Source organism: Acanthochromis polyacanthus, chromosome 5 (genome assembly GCF_021347895.1).
Source record: "Acanthochromis polyacanthus isolate Apoly-LR-REF ecotype Palm Island chromosome 5, KAUST_Apoly_ChrSc, whole genome shotgun sequence".
NCBI classification, from domain to species: Eukaryota; Metazoa; Chordata; class Actinopteri; family Pomacentridae; genus Acanthochromis; species Acanthochromis polyacanthus.
In genome coordinates, this window is record NC_067117.1 from 27,256,088 (window position 1) to 27,272,622 (window position 16,535).

General features: G+C 41.2%; 1 protein-coding gene across 6 annotated transcripts in view; it reads right to left on the reverse strand.

Moving 5' to 3' along the window:
* Window positions 1–16,535, reverse strand: part of iqsec1b (IQ motif and Sec7 domain ArfGEF 1b) — a 232,400-nt gene that overhangs the window by 19,156 nt on the left and 196,709 nt on the right. For 5 of the 6 annotated variants that reach the window (XM_051948457.1, XM_051948456.1, XM_051948458.1 and 2 more), the window contains one exon: window positions 3,419–3,698. In XM_051948457.1, coding sequence (XP_051804417.1) covers window positions 3,419–3,698 — 280 coding nt within the window. Of the gene's footprint in view, window positions 1–3,418; window positions 3,699–9,369; window positions 9,541–16,535 lie in introns of those variants that run through there. The other variant, XM_051948459.1, reaches the window with a different exon arrangement.

A 16,535-nucleotide genomic window follows, 5' to 3' on the forward strand; every position in this document is an offset into this window, starting at 1 on the left:
CATTATACTTACAGCATGTGAACCTCAACAATTCAACAAACTGTATTCTGCATGCTAATGTAAACTGACTGACTGATGTGATATACAGTTGTGGTTGGAGGTTTACATACACTCATAACAGACGTGAATATCTTGGCAATAACATGCTTTTAGTGTCTTTTATTGTTTGTCTGGGGCGAAATGATTGCAGCCATAGCTAAAGGCTCTTAAGTTTCTGTTAGTGATAGTGACCAACCACGGCTGGCAGCATCTCTGTGCCAGAATTAAAAGCGTGTGTTTGACAGACCTCTTTGGGATGACCAACACAGTACAAACTGTCACCTTCAGGTGGGGGTCAGATAAAAGGAAGATTGAGTTGTTTGGCCACATTGACCAGGAGTTTGTTCACATACGTAAAGGTGAGGCTGTCAATACCAAGGATGTTGTACCGACTGTTGTGCATGGTGGTGGCAGTATCATGCTTTGGAGCTGTTGTGCAGCCAGTGGACCTAGTACTGTGCAAAAAGGGACAATGAATAGGGGCTTTCCCCTTTGAAAAACTATTAGCTAGTTGACTGAAACTTGGACATTATTTAGTGTTCTAACAGGACAAGGACAAAAAGACAAACCAAAGCTGGTGGTGGAATGGAGAAAGCATTCTAACATTAACCATTTGGAATGGCCTGACTGCAACCCTGTCAAAAATATGTGGACTGTGCTTAAAAGTTGACTTCATGCCAGGACTCCAGCACATTTAATTAAACTCAACCAACTCTTCCAAGAAGAGAAGATAAATATCTGACCAGAAATTTGTCAGAAGAAATGTTGATGGCTACCAAATGAATGGTCAAGACGAAACTTGCCTGGGGACCAAATATTAGGGGTATGTACAATTTTGATCCTGTTTTTAGAAAGCTCAAATTAAATTATTACTTCGGGTCCCAAATGTTGGTTTTCTTTTTTATTAAAGATATGTGATCTACAATTATTCTTAAACAGGAGAAAGGAACAGTTTACAGAAATCAGTGAAAGCCCGACACTGCCATGACATTTGAGCCTGTGGTGACCGCATGTAAACTTCCAGCCACAACTGTACCTATAATTAGGAAGGTGTCCGGTGCTGCATTACATTAGCCCACTCTCTCAACGTTGTACGTTTTACACACTGACCTAGTTATCCACCTATGGACCTACAGTGTAAAATGACACTAATCATGTTTCGTGCTGTATGTGAGGGCCATGGAGGCAAGTGAACTCAAACTTGCCACAAGGAACATGACAGTTAGTTTCAGTATAACAGGCTACAACTGCCACTGCTTAACAAGAGGTCCCAGTGTCCTTCCCACACAGATGTAGCTGCATGGCCACGAGGCCAAATTAGACTACTTTTATCTGACTGCTGTGAGGAGGTTCAGCCTGACAGCAGCGAGTGGGAGGAAATATATAGTAATAACCTTCACTTAATGTATGTATGATGAAGATGCAATAAATACGTTTCGCTATTCATTGGCAGTTTCTACATTGACAGTTTAATGCCATATGTGATAAATAATACAGGAGAGCATTTTGTTTCATTTGAGCAGTTATAGCTTATGTGACAGGCACTGCATTGTCAGTAATCCTGCGCTTGAGGTCCTCGTGGATCCATTTGGTTCCAAGTAGGTCCCATTGTTTTCCTTTGGGTCTGTGCGTCGACAAATGTTCTCACCAGATAGATCCAAGCAGACTTACTTTCATCTCTGACTATACAGTGGGTGTGTTTGGGTTGACCACATTTTGGAGCAAGTCTAATTACTGTCAGGCCATTGCGACTGAGTTCAACTGTCTATTTTGGATGCGTAAGAAACTTTTCTCTGCCGCTCCCATAAAAATACATGTCATAACTGGGTAACACAGAGCAACGCACCCAAACAAAGTTATTATCTAATTGTAGGTCAAATCAGAGGCTGATTAATTGCTAGCTATGTGGTAAAGCAACTGATATTTTCATGATAGTTTTTCCACTAGATTCAGGAAGGATGTGCACTTGAGCAAAGACAAAAGAAACAAACAAAAAAAAATCAGGGCAATAGAAACACAACACAGATATGTTGTCTCTCCTGAGCAGGAAACATAATTCATATTTTGAGCACATTTTGACTTACTGAAGTTTGAAATAAGACTGACCACATTTTTCGTTCTTCCACCAGCAGTCCAGTAGACTTTCTTAACTCACAGACACCTAATTCTTTGCAGTTTGACACTTAAATGCTGAGTTACATAACACTATATAGTTCCCATTATTCATCTGTGGCAGAGTTTGTACCATTTGACCTCAACATGTAACACTGTTGGTATGATGTAAACCAAACATTGTGTATTTGCATTACGATATCTTGGGTCAGACAACTATTACATCTAATTCAGTTCAGCTCAGTTTTATTTATATAGCGCCACTCCGTAACATATGCCATTGTAAGGTATTTTACATGTTAAAATCAAGACAGACGTTACAAAATTATACATAAAAATCCAACAAACACAGGGTTTCTACTGGACTCCCTTTATGCACTTCGCAACATTTAGTGAAAGTTTGTGAAGCAACATTTCACTCTCTGTGCAGCTCCATTTTGTATGGAAGGAAGAAATATCAAGTTTGCTGGTCTGAGCATGCATCAGTAGGAAGAACTAGTTAGAAGACCATAAACAGTATCATTTGAAAAACAAAACAGATTCATTGATTTTTTAGGTTTCCTGTTATTAATTTATCTAATTTATCCTGTGTATAAGTTATCTCAATTGCTTCAATTAGTCAAGACATTTGTTAGAGTTTATAATATTTCAATTTTTTTTAACTTTAATATTAAATTTTGTCATTTAAGTTAATATTATATGATTTGGTAATTTTTTCACTGTAATACTGACATTACTCCAGTAAAAATCCCTTCATGTATGAAACGAGGGTTTTAACCTTAATGTTTTGCTTGTTAGGTAAATTTGCAACACCAATCTTATTTCATTATTTGAAAACTATTTGGCCCAATGAATGTTTTTTTTATGTTCTATATAAATAACAGTAACTTAAATATGGTCCTGGCAATGTGGTCAATATATTAGGTTGGGTTTGAGTGATGATTTCATATAATCCTTTATCAATACTGATTCATCATTTTACAAAATGCTGTTGTCCAAATTAAAGCTGCATAAAGTGATTTTTGTTTGCCACTTGGGGCAGTTATAAACACAGTTAGATAAACTGAGGTTCAACATGTTAGAAAACAGCCACCTACAGTAATTCAAAAGATTTTCATTATATCACATGTAATTTTGAGTACATGTTCTATATATTCTGCATCATAATATACAGTCTATCTACTCAGAATATGTTTTTATTGACACTGCTCCAAGCATATTCACGAGTGTGAACAAACTGGACTTTGTGTATCCGACCCCCTCTCACCTGCTTGTCCTGTAGGTCAGATGAGAGCTCATAGCTCTCCGACAGTGAGCGGGATCGCTTGATGGCCTCTTCCTCTGCCTGCTTGCGGAGGATGGACTGGGAGTGCTGGAGCTTCGGCCGACGGGGCCGCAGGTGCCCAGGCAGCAGGATGTGTCCGTAGAGCTGGCTGTCCAGGTGGTCAGGACCAAGCCCGCCGCTGTGGGTCACTGGGATGCAACTGTAGCCACCGCTGGGGTCCACAGAGGCTCCCACCTCACCGCCCGGAGCATCACCTTCCACACTGCAGCACACAGACGCACACAGAGCACACCCACTTAGTCTGCTGAGTCATTTTCCTGAGAGCAAAGAGCACGTGACAGATGGAAAAGAAATGAACTTTGATACTGCTGGCAGGGTATAAATACGAGTGGAAGAATTTATAGAAGCAGTCTGAATGCTGCCTGACATTCTTTTAACAATGCAGAAACTTCCTCATGTCTGCCAAAACAGCCACAAGACTGAAGCACTATGCCTTGAAAATAGGAAATGAAAAGCTTATGAATTAATTATGACTATTAAAGAACCACTCGAAGTTCAACAAACACTGAAACCACCACATAATCAAAACCTCAATCTTCCCGCAAAAGCAAAGTGACACAATGTCAGGACTGATTAAAGCGTGAAGCAGCGCCTTGAATATTAAGATTAATACGGATCTTTGTGTACTCACAGCAAGTGCAAACACCAGCCTGGACAGCTGATTGGATAAACCCACAGTGTTGAGCAACCACCGGCCACACCAGCAGCTAAACCACATATCTCTTTACTTTCTCCACACCTCTCACACTGCTGTGATTTGCTGACAGGCCTAAAGCACCCTGTGTTTTGGTACAAGCAGACAGCTACGTAAAGAATCAAAGCTGTTCCACTGAAAGAAGAAGAAGATGAAGAAGAAGAAGACAGGAACCTGATCAGAATGCTTTTTGAATGTGTGAAATAACAAGCTGTCCCTCTCCAGAGACGGACGCTTTGATTTGAAGACGTTAAGCCTTTTTTCTTTGTACAGAGGCAGAGCTGGATGCTAATATAAGCAGATTGAGTACATATTATTCTGCCACAGACATTTCAGGGAATTCTATAAATTAGAAGCCAGTTCAGCAGAGAGAAAATGCTGACATGAGAACTAAGATTACATCTAAATATGTCTGAGATCAAAGTGAAAAAGAAAAAAAAACATCTATAGGCACTCAAGATGCACAGTCTTAGCTGTAAGACATGTATTAAAATATTCAGATTCTTCTTCCAAATGTCCAAAACACCATGTATAGATATTGTAGGGAGTATGAAAACTCCACTGCATAAAAGATATGTATATCACTGTAATGTCTGCCTTCAGGTTTGATCTGAAATAGGCAAACAAATATAGCAAAATGCCTAAAAATACAGCGACTGGCCTTAAGCTTGAGTATCTCAATCCACTTCTTTCTTACTACCACAGGTGGAAAACAAAGGAGGGCTGCAAATAGACAGCTGTCAGTAGCAGCATGTGTAATCATTAGAGGGATGGCAAAAATCACTGCACATATGTAGTTTCTTCATGGCTTAGTGTCAAACAGCACAACAGTTTACAATGTCACAGTCAGAAAACAATAAATCCATGTCACAGGGCGCTGGCCAATTGCTGCCTGTATACCATCTGACCTTGTATCAGCAGCGCAGTCAATAAGTCAGAGAGAAAAATGCCTCCAATTCATCAAGCTAAAGAAGTGAACTGACACTATTATGTGGTCATGAGGCCAGACTTTCAAAACTAATTTCCTTACCTTCACCTTCTCTACCTTAAAGCAACTCAGGATTTTATTTTTCAGCAAAATACAATCAATATCATTTAATTTCGTTTGTCATCAATATGATGAATGAAGCGGAAAGGCTTAGAAAAGGACAGCCATCCAGAAACCATCTATCACCGCATAACCTTGTCATATCCCCAAACCTCTGTGGGAGGTTGTGTCAAGGTTAGATAATAAAGGCCAAAATAAAAAGCTTTAACAGGACGGAGATTTGACATCCAGAAGAGGCTCAGAGCAGCAGACTAATGATGCCTGTCATTGTCCGGACAAATTAGAGTGCCGGAGGGTGAGAGTCAAAGCAGCTTATGGGGAGTTCCAGTAAGGAATAGGAAGTATCAAAGCAAAAAGAGCTACAGTTTAGGACAGCGGTTTCTTATTTGGGGTTTTTCTGCACCTCATAGTAGGAGACTTTTGCCGGATTTTTCTCAAAGCTTTATTTTCAGGTGCCAAAAAGGTTGGCAGCTACACAACAGTGTCTCTCTAGTGTCAGTGAAAACCGCCACCTGCTGCTTTATAAGAACAATTACAGCAATAAGCCTTTGTTCAAATGCCAAAAATGAACAAATTCTAAAATAACTTGACAAGGCCAGCAAGTAGTTGAGCGAATTATGGCAGTGAGTCAAGAGGAAAAGCAGAAGTAGACATTCTTAAAGCGCTGCCAAGTGTCTTTAAGGAGTAGTTCAACATTTTGGGGACATACTCCCAAAACAGCTTTGTTTCCAAGAGTTAGAGAAGATGACAGTAGACTTGGTTCTATCCAATACAGTGGATACAATGGCTAGTTTAATTACATGGAATCTAATTTGATGTAAACGTATCAGAAAGAGAAACGATGAGTAGAAAAATGTGGAAAACATCGTGCTTGCCTGAGGTGGAAAAGGGCACAAAACAATAAAAGCAAAATGTGACGAAATGCTTTGGACAAAAAATACATAGCAGGACACAAAAGCACCGGATCTGTATGGAGGGATGAGGAAACTGTAACTTTGCTCAAAACATTCATACATTCATGCATTTTTTTATACAGATGTTTGACTGGAGCTCTTCCTCACATTCTCTTATTGCACCTTCTTCTGCAGTGGTTTAATGACACCCAGCTAGAGAATTGGCCCTACAGCTGCAGTTTCATACAGTGTGCATACAACTGGGACATACTATCTCATCATAATATTCTGACCATTGCAGTCTGCAATGCAAAATGAGTTGTTATCTGTCTGTATGTTCTCTGTGGCTCGGCCTTATTTATACTCATGCAAGACACCGTGACGTGGGACATAACCGCAAAGGATTGTAGAAGGACCAGGAAAGCATACTGGGTTGCATACTGCAAAATGCAACCAGCTGTAGTAGGCCATCTTGGTATTTTTAGCACACTGCATTTGACATTTCATTGTGACATTCTAGCTCTTTTTCTGGCATACTACATAGCATGGAGGTATAGACTTTAGAGCACACAAAATGTGTAATGCTAGTGCATGAAAACAGGCATTCAGTCATTAATGTCTGAGCTGATTTTCTCAAATTTTAGTTCAAAATTTCTTTACATTGCGACGGATACTTTACTACTCTTGTTTCTGCATGTAATTATGAAACTTGAAACAGGAGGAGACGAACGTATTCAGTGTAGATTAATGATAAAATCAAAAACTTACATTTACAATTTGTGACCTTTAAAAGTGAGGGCAGGCAGATAATTCAATACTAGAGAGTGCTAAACTAATCTTTCCACTGTAATTTCAATCTTTAAGTGAAGCTCCATACTGTATGTTGAGTAGAAAGCATGTGAATTGGATTTTTGAGACTCTTTGTCTACTGTTTCCTACTAGAAGTCCAAACTTCCTTTCCTCAAGCTTAACCAAGTAGCAATAGCTGAGCCATGATATTGTCAGATTAATTGTTTAGTAACATACTTCAACAGATTACTTTCAATATTGTTTATTTTGGAGGATTCGCTGCCTTTAAGCCAACCCACAGTGTGGTAGGCTGATGGTCCTTCGTCATTGGATAACATCTTTCATTACAGAAAATGTCCTCTTTCCTCAAGCTGGACACTCAATGCTCATTATAAAAACCCTTTCTGCATCTTCATTCTGCTCCCCACGCATCCTCAACACATTTTTAATTTCAAAAGGAACTAATCTAATCAGACAGAGAGAGTTCTTTAATTAGACTGAAGGGTGGGCCGTAATACATCTGCTCCAACCGAGGATGTTTAATTGGAAATATCCATTTGTTTAGATGGAAGAGGAGCTTAGCATGCTTAAAACGTGGCACTCAGCTCGAAGCCAGAGTATAGACGGAGGCCTCGACGAACTCGAACTGAAAGCATAATAGCACTTAAGGCATGTTTATGTCTTCGGTTAGCCAGTTATATTGCATTAGAGTTACTGAACAAGAGGTTCTGTGCTTAGTTCCATGTAATAAAACAAACTCCAACAGAAGAAACGAGTGAATAAAGACAAGTAATGTTGTTATGAAACTCACTTTTTCAACTGAACCAATGTGTTCAGCATATTTCATTAAGGTGGGCCACTTCTACCTACAGCACTTTGGTGAAAAAAGGTTTTATGTAAACAAGAAAATGGGACTTTAGCTTGTGTCCGAGCGACAAATATATCAGCTGGAGGGCCTTGTTTGGCCCATGAACCACTATGGCCAGCACTGCCAGACATCATTTAGAAGGCTGGACTGCAAACATGAATTATTATGGATTTTTGGGGGGATTACAAGCCAAGCAATTTACTTCTTTTCTCCAAAAATGCTTGCAATTGGGTTTATGCCAAGACCATAGAGTTGCTGTCACTTCATGCCGAGGATGAGATAACCAGGATAAAAGGGATCCTAAGGTTTTATGCATAATACACAATACACTGCTTGACAAAGTCTACACGTTACATAAGGGGCTTTCTAAGCTTTTCTGTTTTGAATACAGTCTGATCACCAGCACCATTGTTGGTAACCAGGGTGATCTGCAAACACCAGGGAAAAGAAGGTCAAAATTAAGAAATACAGAGTTTTAAACAATCTGTCAAGTTGCACAAACCTCATCCCATGATGCCACACCAAAGTATTTCTCATTAGATCTTGCTTGTCTTGTGAACGGCCACTTCTTCTCCAACTCCAGGCTTTCCGTTGTAAAATTGCAGCTTCCCAGCCCAAACTGACATAACTTAAGTGACACTCGAGTCATTTTCTCAGACATGACAAACCTCCTCCAGAGCTCCAGAGACATTACGCAACTATTTTCACAAAATCAAATATTAACCTCTTCCTGGCATTTAGAGGCAAGTGGTTTCAAGATGTCTTCAGACTGGTATCAGCATATGTCTATAACTATTCAGCTATATATAGGATGTGCATCTGACCTTTCCTCTTGTTTACTTACTGCCACCTTTCCAACTCAAAGACCCACAAAGCGCTGCTATGCCCCATGACACTGCATAAATTGCCGGCTGATAGAATTTTAATGATGTGTTTGTGGTGGGAGCTGCTGTGGTGGATCCAGGGGGCAGGTGATATGAGGACAGCTCTGGTGTCAACACATCCCCTGGAGACGTCGTCCCTGTGCTGCCGAGTGGCTTCTTCAAACTGGAGCCTCTTCTCACAGTGGCACTCGGCGGTGATGAATTAATTACTCCGACCTGCCACTCACACACAGCCTGCCTGTTTTGCTTCTCTTTGTTTTTGCTGCGCATCCTCACCGACTGTCTCGCATGTTTTTTCACGAGTGAGTAACTTTCGCAAGTCTAAATTGATTAAATATGAGTTACAGAGGGCACTGGGGGAAGAGGAGTAAAATGGGACTCAGCGGCGTTCACTTGCTTGGTGCTCAGTAGGAAAACCAAGTACTTACACAAAGTGTTCATCTGCAGCTACATCCTCACACACAATCCACTGCATTAAAGGCAATTCATCCAATAAGCAGTAACAGCAGTTTTGTTGGACATTAATTAATGCTTTCTCAATTGAGGCTGGCAGTCTCTCCGAATACAGAACCAACCATTAGCGAAATGTACGACCTGCATCACTGGACTAATTCAGAGCCAAAACAGAGACTAAGCACATGTCAAGCAACTCTTCAAAATATCGACTACTACACCCAGCGCCAGCACACACACTTACCAGCTGTCTGAATCCAGCTCCAGTAAGGACTGAGTCCTGTCAGAGGCACACTGAAGACACCACATGTTGCCCTCCGAGCCCCTATGCCAGACCCATCACCACCCTGATCTCGGTGACTCCATCCCTGGACTAAATGTAGCATCGACTGCCCGTCCGCGCTGCGTTCAGTCAGGGAAATGCTCCCTACTCCTCGGACACCTCTCCAGCTCTGGCCTTCCTTCACAGATATGTGAGGAGGGGCATTCGCAGGAAGAGGGAGGGAATTCCTCCAGAGGAAACTGGGTCGTGTGGCAGCGGGAGCACTGGTGTCCCACAGATGTGGAGGGTCTCCAACAGGAAGGGGCAACAAGTAAAGATTGGAAAGAGAGAGAAGCTCTGGTGGTGTTGGCTTTATTAATAGCTAGAGAATGGTGGCATGTATGAGGCCTGCATGGGCTTTACTGGTTTGGCTGTAGAGGTACAGCTGCGGTAATGTGAGCTTTATCTTAACACAACTGTCCTCAGATGTCAGCCTTGAGCTTCATATGGAAGACATATGTAGCGTCTGATAATCACCACTTTACAGCTGCTGATCAAAGGTCTAAAAGTGAATGATACATCACGACCACCGTCTTCTAACAGACACTGCAGAAGAAGCAACAGCTGCTTGTCCAGCTGATCCCAAGCACCGTTCTTTTAATGAATATCTGCATTAACAGAGACTGTTTGGCTCACATCTCCTCCCATCTTTGTGCTGATGTTTAGAGTGATCCCCCCACCACCACTCCTGTTCCCACCCCAGAAAGCAAAGCAGTGAGGGGCCTCTCCATTTCCGTATAATGACATCATTACCCAAACAATGGGTGTGTATCAAGCGGACTGAAGATTTTATCGAACCAAGGCAACCAAACAAAGTACAGCTATGTGATAACACAGCTAATAGGGGCGGTTTTGGAAGAGATCTGCCTTTTTGCACTGTACCCTCGGGTAAAGCATACATATTCTCTGCTCATATATAGCTACCTCAAGAAAACCTATTCCTAATGATGCAGTATACTATGGAAAACAGTCTTAATTAGAAAATATAATAGGTATGTTTGAAGGGGGGAAGCAGATTGATCTATTACAGAATAAGAAAGGAGACAAATGTCTCCCAATTGGGAAAAGTTCATGTATAGTGCACCACAAAGACACAGAGTTCATTCTAGCTTATTATAAAGAGAGTAAAGATGATCTCTTAGAGGACAAACGTGGACAAAAATATCTCTGACCTTCGATTCAGGAACTTCAAAGCTAACCATGGTGCTGAGGGAGGAGCTCAAACGAGGCAGAAAATGTTATTTTTGTGCACTTAAAAGCTGAAAATATTAAAGACAAAGGGCTGAAGTGAGCCTAACACAAACCTGGATAAGACCTGAAAATCCTACAAAGTCTTGATCAACAGACACTCAGTTGAGCATTCATCTAAGTCCAACACTATCTGAGCCAGATGGTTTCCTTTAGCTTTAATCATGACCATGAAGCTTAAGGTAAAGCTGCAGCAGCTAACACTTGCTACATCTGTTTGAGTGCAGAGAGAGATAGTTGGAGACAGCTGCCTTTGATCAGCTATTTTTGTCCCTCTCATCTGTACCTTGACAGTAATTAGCCAGACAGTACAGTAGTTAGGAGGGATGTGATGTATTTTTACCTCACGGGCGAATCTGAAACTGTGCTATAAGCTAACAGGGAGGGACTTGTCAACATGTCGCGGCTCTGTGACAACTAGAAAATGATTTGTGGACTCAACTGTGTTCAGTGAATCCAAACGCCCAGTTTCAGTGCACTTTCTGGTTGCCTTTTCCACCTGGATGTTCTCCAAGAAAGGAAAACATAAAACAAAATGACCGCAATCATGTATCTATCAACCATTATTAATTATTTAATCTGTTTATTCAGTACTTTAATGATTTAAACTGGCTCTGTCTGTCCATTACTTTAAGCTTTTCCAGCTGTTAAACCTGTTTATCCATTACTTTTAACTGTTTTACCATCTTTGCTTGGGTGCTAAGTAGGTTTCATATATCATCAAGTTGCACTCAAGACACAAATATGTGGATGGAATTTTTGTTCAATTTGTTTTTTCTTTAAAAAAAAAGAGTTAAGATTTTTTTCAAATTGGTGGGGCAACAACACGATCTGTCCATGGCACAATTTGGTAACTCCTAATTGAAATCAATAGTTCACAACTGTAAAATAAAAATGTTTGATCTTGAACATAGATTTTTGTACTCATGTTATCCATTAAAAATCTGCATTGTCATTCCAAGACAACAATTCTTATTATTCAGCCTCTCCTGATTTTTCTCGCCACACTGCTTTGCATCAGGTTCCCCCTGTGACCTTTGAGCTGCGTGTGCAGAATCACAACACCTGAAGGAGGCAGACTGGTCTGTACGTGAGAGGACTTACTGAAACAATTATAGCAGATATGTATTCCATGAACACCACCCTAATGCAAGTAAGATGCATGACCAAATCAGATAATTACTGCCTCTCTTTGCTCACAGTGAAATGACACGCATCCGTGTGGCTGCTCTGATTGCTATGTGCCTCCCTGTGAGCTTGTTGTCGACTGATCAGGCTCGAAAAGCCACTGAGGAATTCAGGAAAACAGATGGTCCTTCTAGAGTAGCGAAACAATTCAGAGCGAGTGCTTTCAAAGTGAGTTTGCGGAGAGACAACTCAACACCGGATGGCTCTTTTAAGGGCTTGTATTACAGACACACCTGTCACACTCTGTCTAGACTCCATACTAGAAACAGCGGGAGCCGTCGTCCTTCTATTAATCCCTACATCAGTTCCGGCTCCTCAGCGGTCTGGACGGAGGGTGTCACAGCTCTATTCCAACTATTACCACCATTTAGATCCTGCTCTCCTTTTACACACCCCTTTATAGTGTCCAGACTTTACCACCACTCACTTCCTACCTCCTCCATGCGGGCTGACAACCTGCCACTCCCACAGCGGAGATACATTTCACGTACTGCATGAGACTGGTTCTCATCCAGCAGGGACAAAAATAGAGTCACTGACAGACACTGCATTTTCTGCTTGGCTTGGTAAGTAAATTGAGCAGTCTGTGTGAATGGGGTAGCAGGAGACAAATGTGTCTGCACATCCACCTCCCTAGATGCTAAGGTCTGCGGCTGAAATCAACAGTAGCACTGATTAGAAACAGAAGGAGCTCACCGGGACTCACAGAGGAGAGACATTTCTAACAGGGGGCTCGGATAAATATGCAGTTACATGGCTTTAAATCAGTCACTTAGCAGAGAGGCAAAACATTCGACCCTTACACGTTCTCAAATCCAGATGCTTTTCTCAGGTTTATATCATCATAAATTAAATATTATTTAGATATTTTGACCACTTGTTAAGAAAAGTCTATTGCTGCTTAGTCTACCTTCCTCTATGGGTAAGTTGTCATTCCTCACTCACTGCTTTCAGAACCTGGACACCAGATATTCACACTGAAAGCTGTTAAACACAATACTGGACACATCAGCAAAACCTCCAAAGATAATATTGTTTCAACTACAATTTCTGCTTAGGTGGTTTAGAAAAGACAATGTTCTTGGCTGGATATTGAAAAAGTCTGATAAGTTTGACAGCTCATAAATTTAGCAAAGGTATGCCCAAAAAGCTGGGTGTAATCAGGGGAAATGGATAGCCCTCACTCACATGAATAAAAATTGCTCACTTGATGCATGAAACAAAAAGGTTTTCTAGTTACCACTTTTGCTTTCACTTTGTGTTGCCCACTGCACATGAGTGTCTGCCCCCATATGGCCCATACACTGAACATTATGATGCCAGCTCATTTTTCTACACTCAAGGGAGGGTTTACAAATACAAAGTATCCACAGATTAAAACCTTCTTTGTAACTGGAAGTGTCCCGTCTACAATTTTACAGATATCCCTTTCATTATGGTGGTCTATGGGATTGTCCACCCACTGCTTTAGACTTCAATTGGTGGACTTGTGTTCGACCCTTTCTTTGCTGAAACTGAAATGATCTATCATTTACAACCAGTCATTTTCTTTCATCTGTAGCACATCAGTTTCTGGCACTTTTATTGTGAACAACTGAAAATGTCTTACTCTGCTTTCAAGTGCTGTATTGGTTCATCTTTAAGTGCTTCTGATTTGAAACATGGGCAGACAGCCACTCTTAAGGTCCGTTTATACTCTGTATGAAATCTGTCCAGATAGCGTTGGAAATCCCACGCAGCCAGACATGCCCATATTTGTCAAGGAGTCTATATCTGATCATTTTTGTGACACACCAAAACCAAAACACCAACTGGGCCAGCTGTGTGGAGGTAAGAATTAAACCTGCTCTTTAACTATTAACTATTTGTGGCACTTTTTATGTGCAGCACGATACATTATAGTGTTTGGCCACACAGACGAGATATAAGCTCTTTTAATTTTGGGCAGGCTGTCCTAAAATCTGGTTCTGACTAATCATAAACTAGCCCCACATGTAACCATACATGGTGTGCACAACTTTCCTGGTTTTTCCTAGAAAAAAATCAAACATTGTCGGTAAAAGTGGTTCAGGAAGTAATAATGTTTTTAGGGCTGGGTTTAGACTGTGTTTGTTGTAGCTTGAAATATGAGATTACATTTGACCTGATTCCTTTCACAATCCACCTCACTTTAATTATGACGCAGAACTAAATGTACACAAACAGGTTGAGTCATAAATGGTGTTTTCCATTGGCTTCCACCAACTTGGAGTTAAGAATGCAGCATGTTTTCACAAGTGCAAGCACAGTTATAATTGTCTCCTCAGTTAGCATCATGCTCTGTTTACCGACACTGGGGAATTAGTTGCTTTTTGACATGAAAACAAAGATCCAGGCGGCAGCTGCCCTCGTGCTCTGGCTGAATTCCACTTGCATCACCCACACACCAAGCTAAGCGTGGCCCAGGCTCGGACTAGCAGCCACACTGTCCGCTCTAAAGCGGTTTGGCTCTGGTTCAGCCCTGTAATCCCTCAGCTCAGAACCCACCCACGTGCAGCCCTCAGTGGGAGGAGCTGGTCCAGCCCTCTCAGCCTCAGGCGGCAGAAAAACGGAGGATTAACTCAACTAACCGATGGCTGTCGTGATGCACTTGCACGTTGCTCCTTGGCCACACAGAGCATACACCACACAACGCTCACTTTAGGACAAATGTCACCCACATGCAAGCATCCAGGTGCCCCATTAAATGCAGTCATACACACGCACAATATAAACTCAGAAAACTGCAGAGTCAGAAGCTGGAAAACAGAGCCGATGTTATGTCGATGACCATATGGCAGAGAATCTGCTCAGTCTCTCTGCTCTGCTGTTGCAGCTCCTCGGACCACGGTGCCATTATTCAGATTATCTCTGCTAATCCGCCTGCCGTAACTCTTCGTCCATCCTGTTTCTGAGCCACCAATAAGCTCCAGTGCCAAACACACACCATTAACCCCGCAGCACTGTAGTAAATACTGAGAAGTGTCATACAGGGACAGAATTTACAACTGGGGTCTTAGTTTCAGGCCGTTGTGGCGTCTTCATTACTCATGAAAACACTGCAGTCACCAAAGTGAGCTTAGTGAACTTAGTGACGCTGCAGCAAAGTCTAACAGGTCAGGAGGCATGAACAATCAGTTTAACCAGATTATCTGAATCTTTGCGCCTGCTCTGTCAGGAACAATTCCTAATTATACTGGAACATTAAGCACACAAGTTGGTCAGTAAAATCAGCCATAGTTTAACCAAAGAGCGAGAGTGTAAACGGTGATGGATGTTTTTAAAATAGACAGGATTTCTGCAAGGTTCACCAAGGCCATGTCCACACGTAGCTCGTTATTTTTAAAACTGAATATCCGTCCCCCTCCTTTTATGAAAAAATCTGCGGCCACACATCCCCATTTTCTACAAAAATCTCCATCCACACGTAACCCAATAAATGTAAATATATATCAAGCTTATCCAATCAGAATAAGCTTCCGTCTCGTGTTTGTCGCAGGCAGTGATGTTTGCGCTCCTAAAACTCTGCTTATTTCTGTCCACACGTAAACGCATACCGGGGGTTTTTCCCAAATCTCCACTTTGGCCAGAGTTTTCCAAACCTCTGTTTTTAAAATCAAAAAGCTGCGCTTATGTGTGGATGACAGGCCGAATTGTAGAAAAATGTATGTGTTTTTTGATTTACCCGGCTAGGTGTGGACAACAGTTTGGATTTTTAAAACGGATTTTAAACACCATGTTAAATCCAACCTAATGCATATTGATACAACAACAAAGGCGGTATTAAGTTGACGGAGAGCTTATTGGGCAAGGAAAATATGGTTCTGAACAGCTAATGCTACATCTATGTGCCGTAGGAGGAGTTTTGGGGACAGCTTGACATTTTTCTTTTGGTGATTTTAAGCACAAAATGAAAATATGCATAAAAGCAGATGGATGTATCTTGTGCATCCTGTGTCTAACTTAAACACAACATTTTGCAGTTACGTATGATTCTACACTAATAGATCTCCCTAACTCCTACACACTGGTCCTTAACTTCTTGATGCCTGAATTTATTTAGAATTAAATATAAAACATTTTTTGTGTGTTTTTGCTTTCCAGCTGATGCTAAAAGAGATTGTTAATTTATCTATTACACACAGAACAGATATATAATAATAATAATAACAACAGATGTAAAATAATTAGGTCCCACTCCAACCGGTCCTATGAGAAATCAGTGCTTACCAAAGGTTCCGAGGTACGTATTGAATATGCACAAATCGGCATTGGGGGAATGGATCCGCTATCTCAGCTGCAGTCCAAATGAAAATAGTATGATGCAAATTCATGACAATAGGTGTCAAGGGGTTAAAATAATTCAGAAAGATTTAATCTGAGCTATAGTAAATGAGGCATAGGTCTCTGTCAGAATCAAAAATCAACGTGTCACTCCAGATATCCTTTCACTGTGTTTAGTTTTACTTTCTGTATTTGAGTTCCAGAGCAGGGCTGTGGTTTTATCATCAGTTCCTATCTTCAGTGTTTGTTATTGTCAGGTCTTAGCAGTGTGCAGACAATCCGCACAAACCCTGATGCTATCTGATAATTCAAGACAGGAAGCATTTTCCAGATGCCCTCCATAGATACCA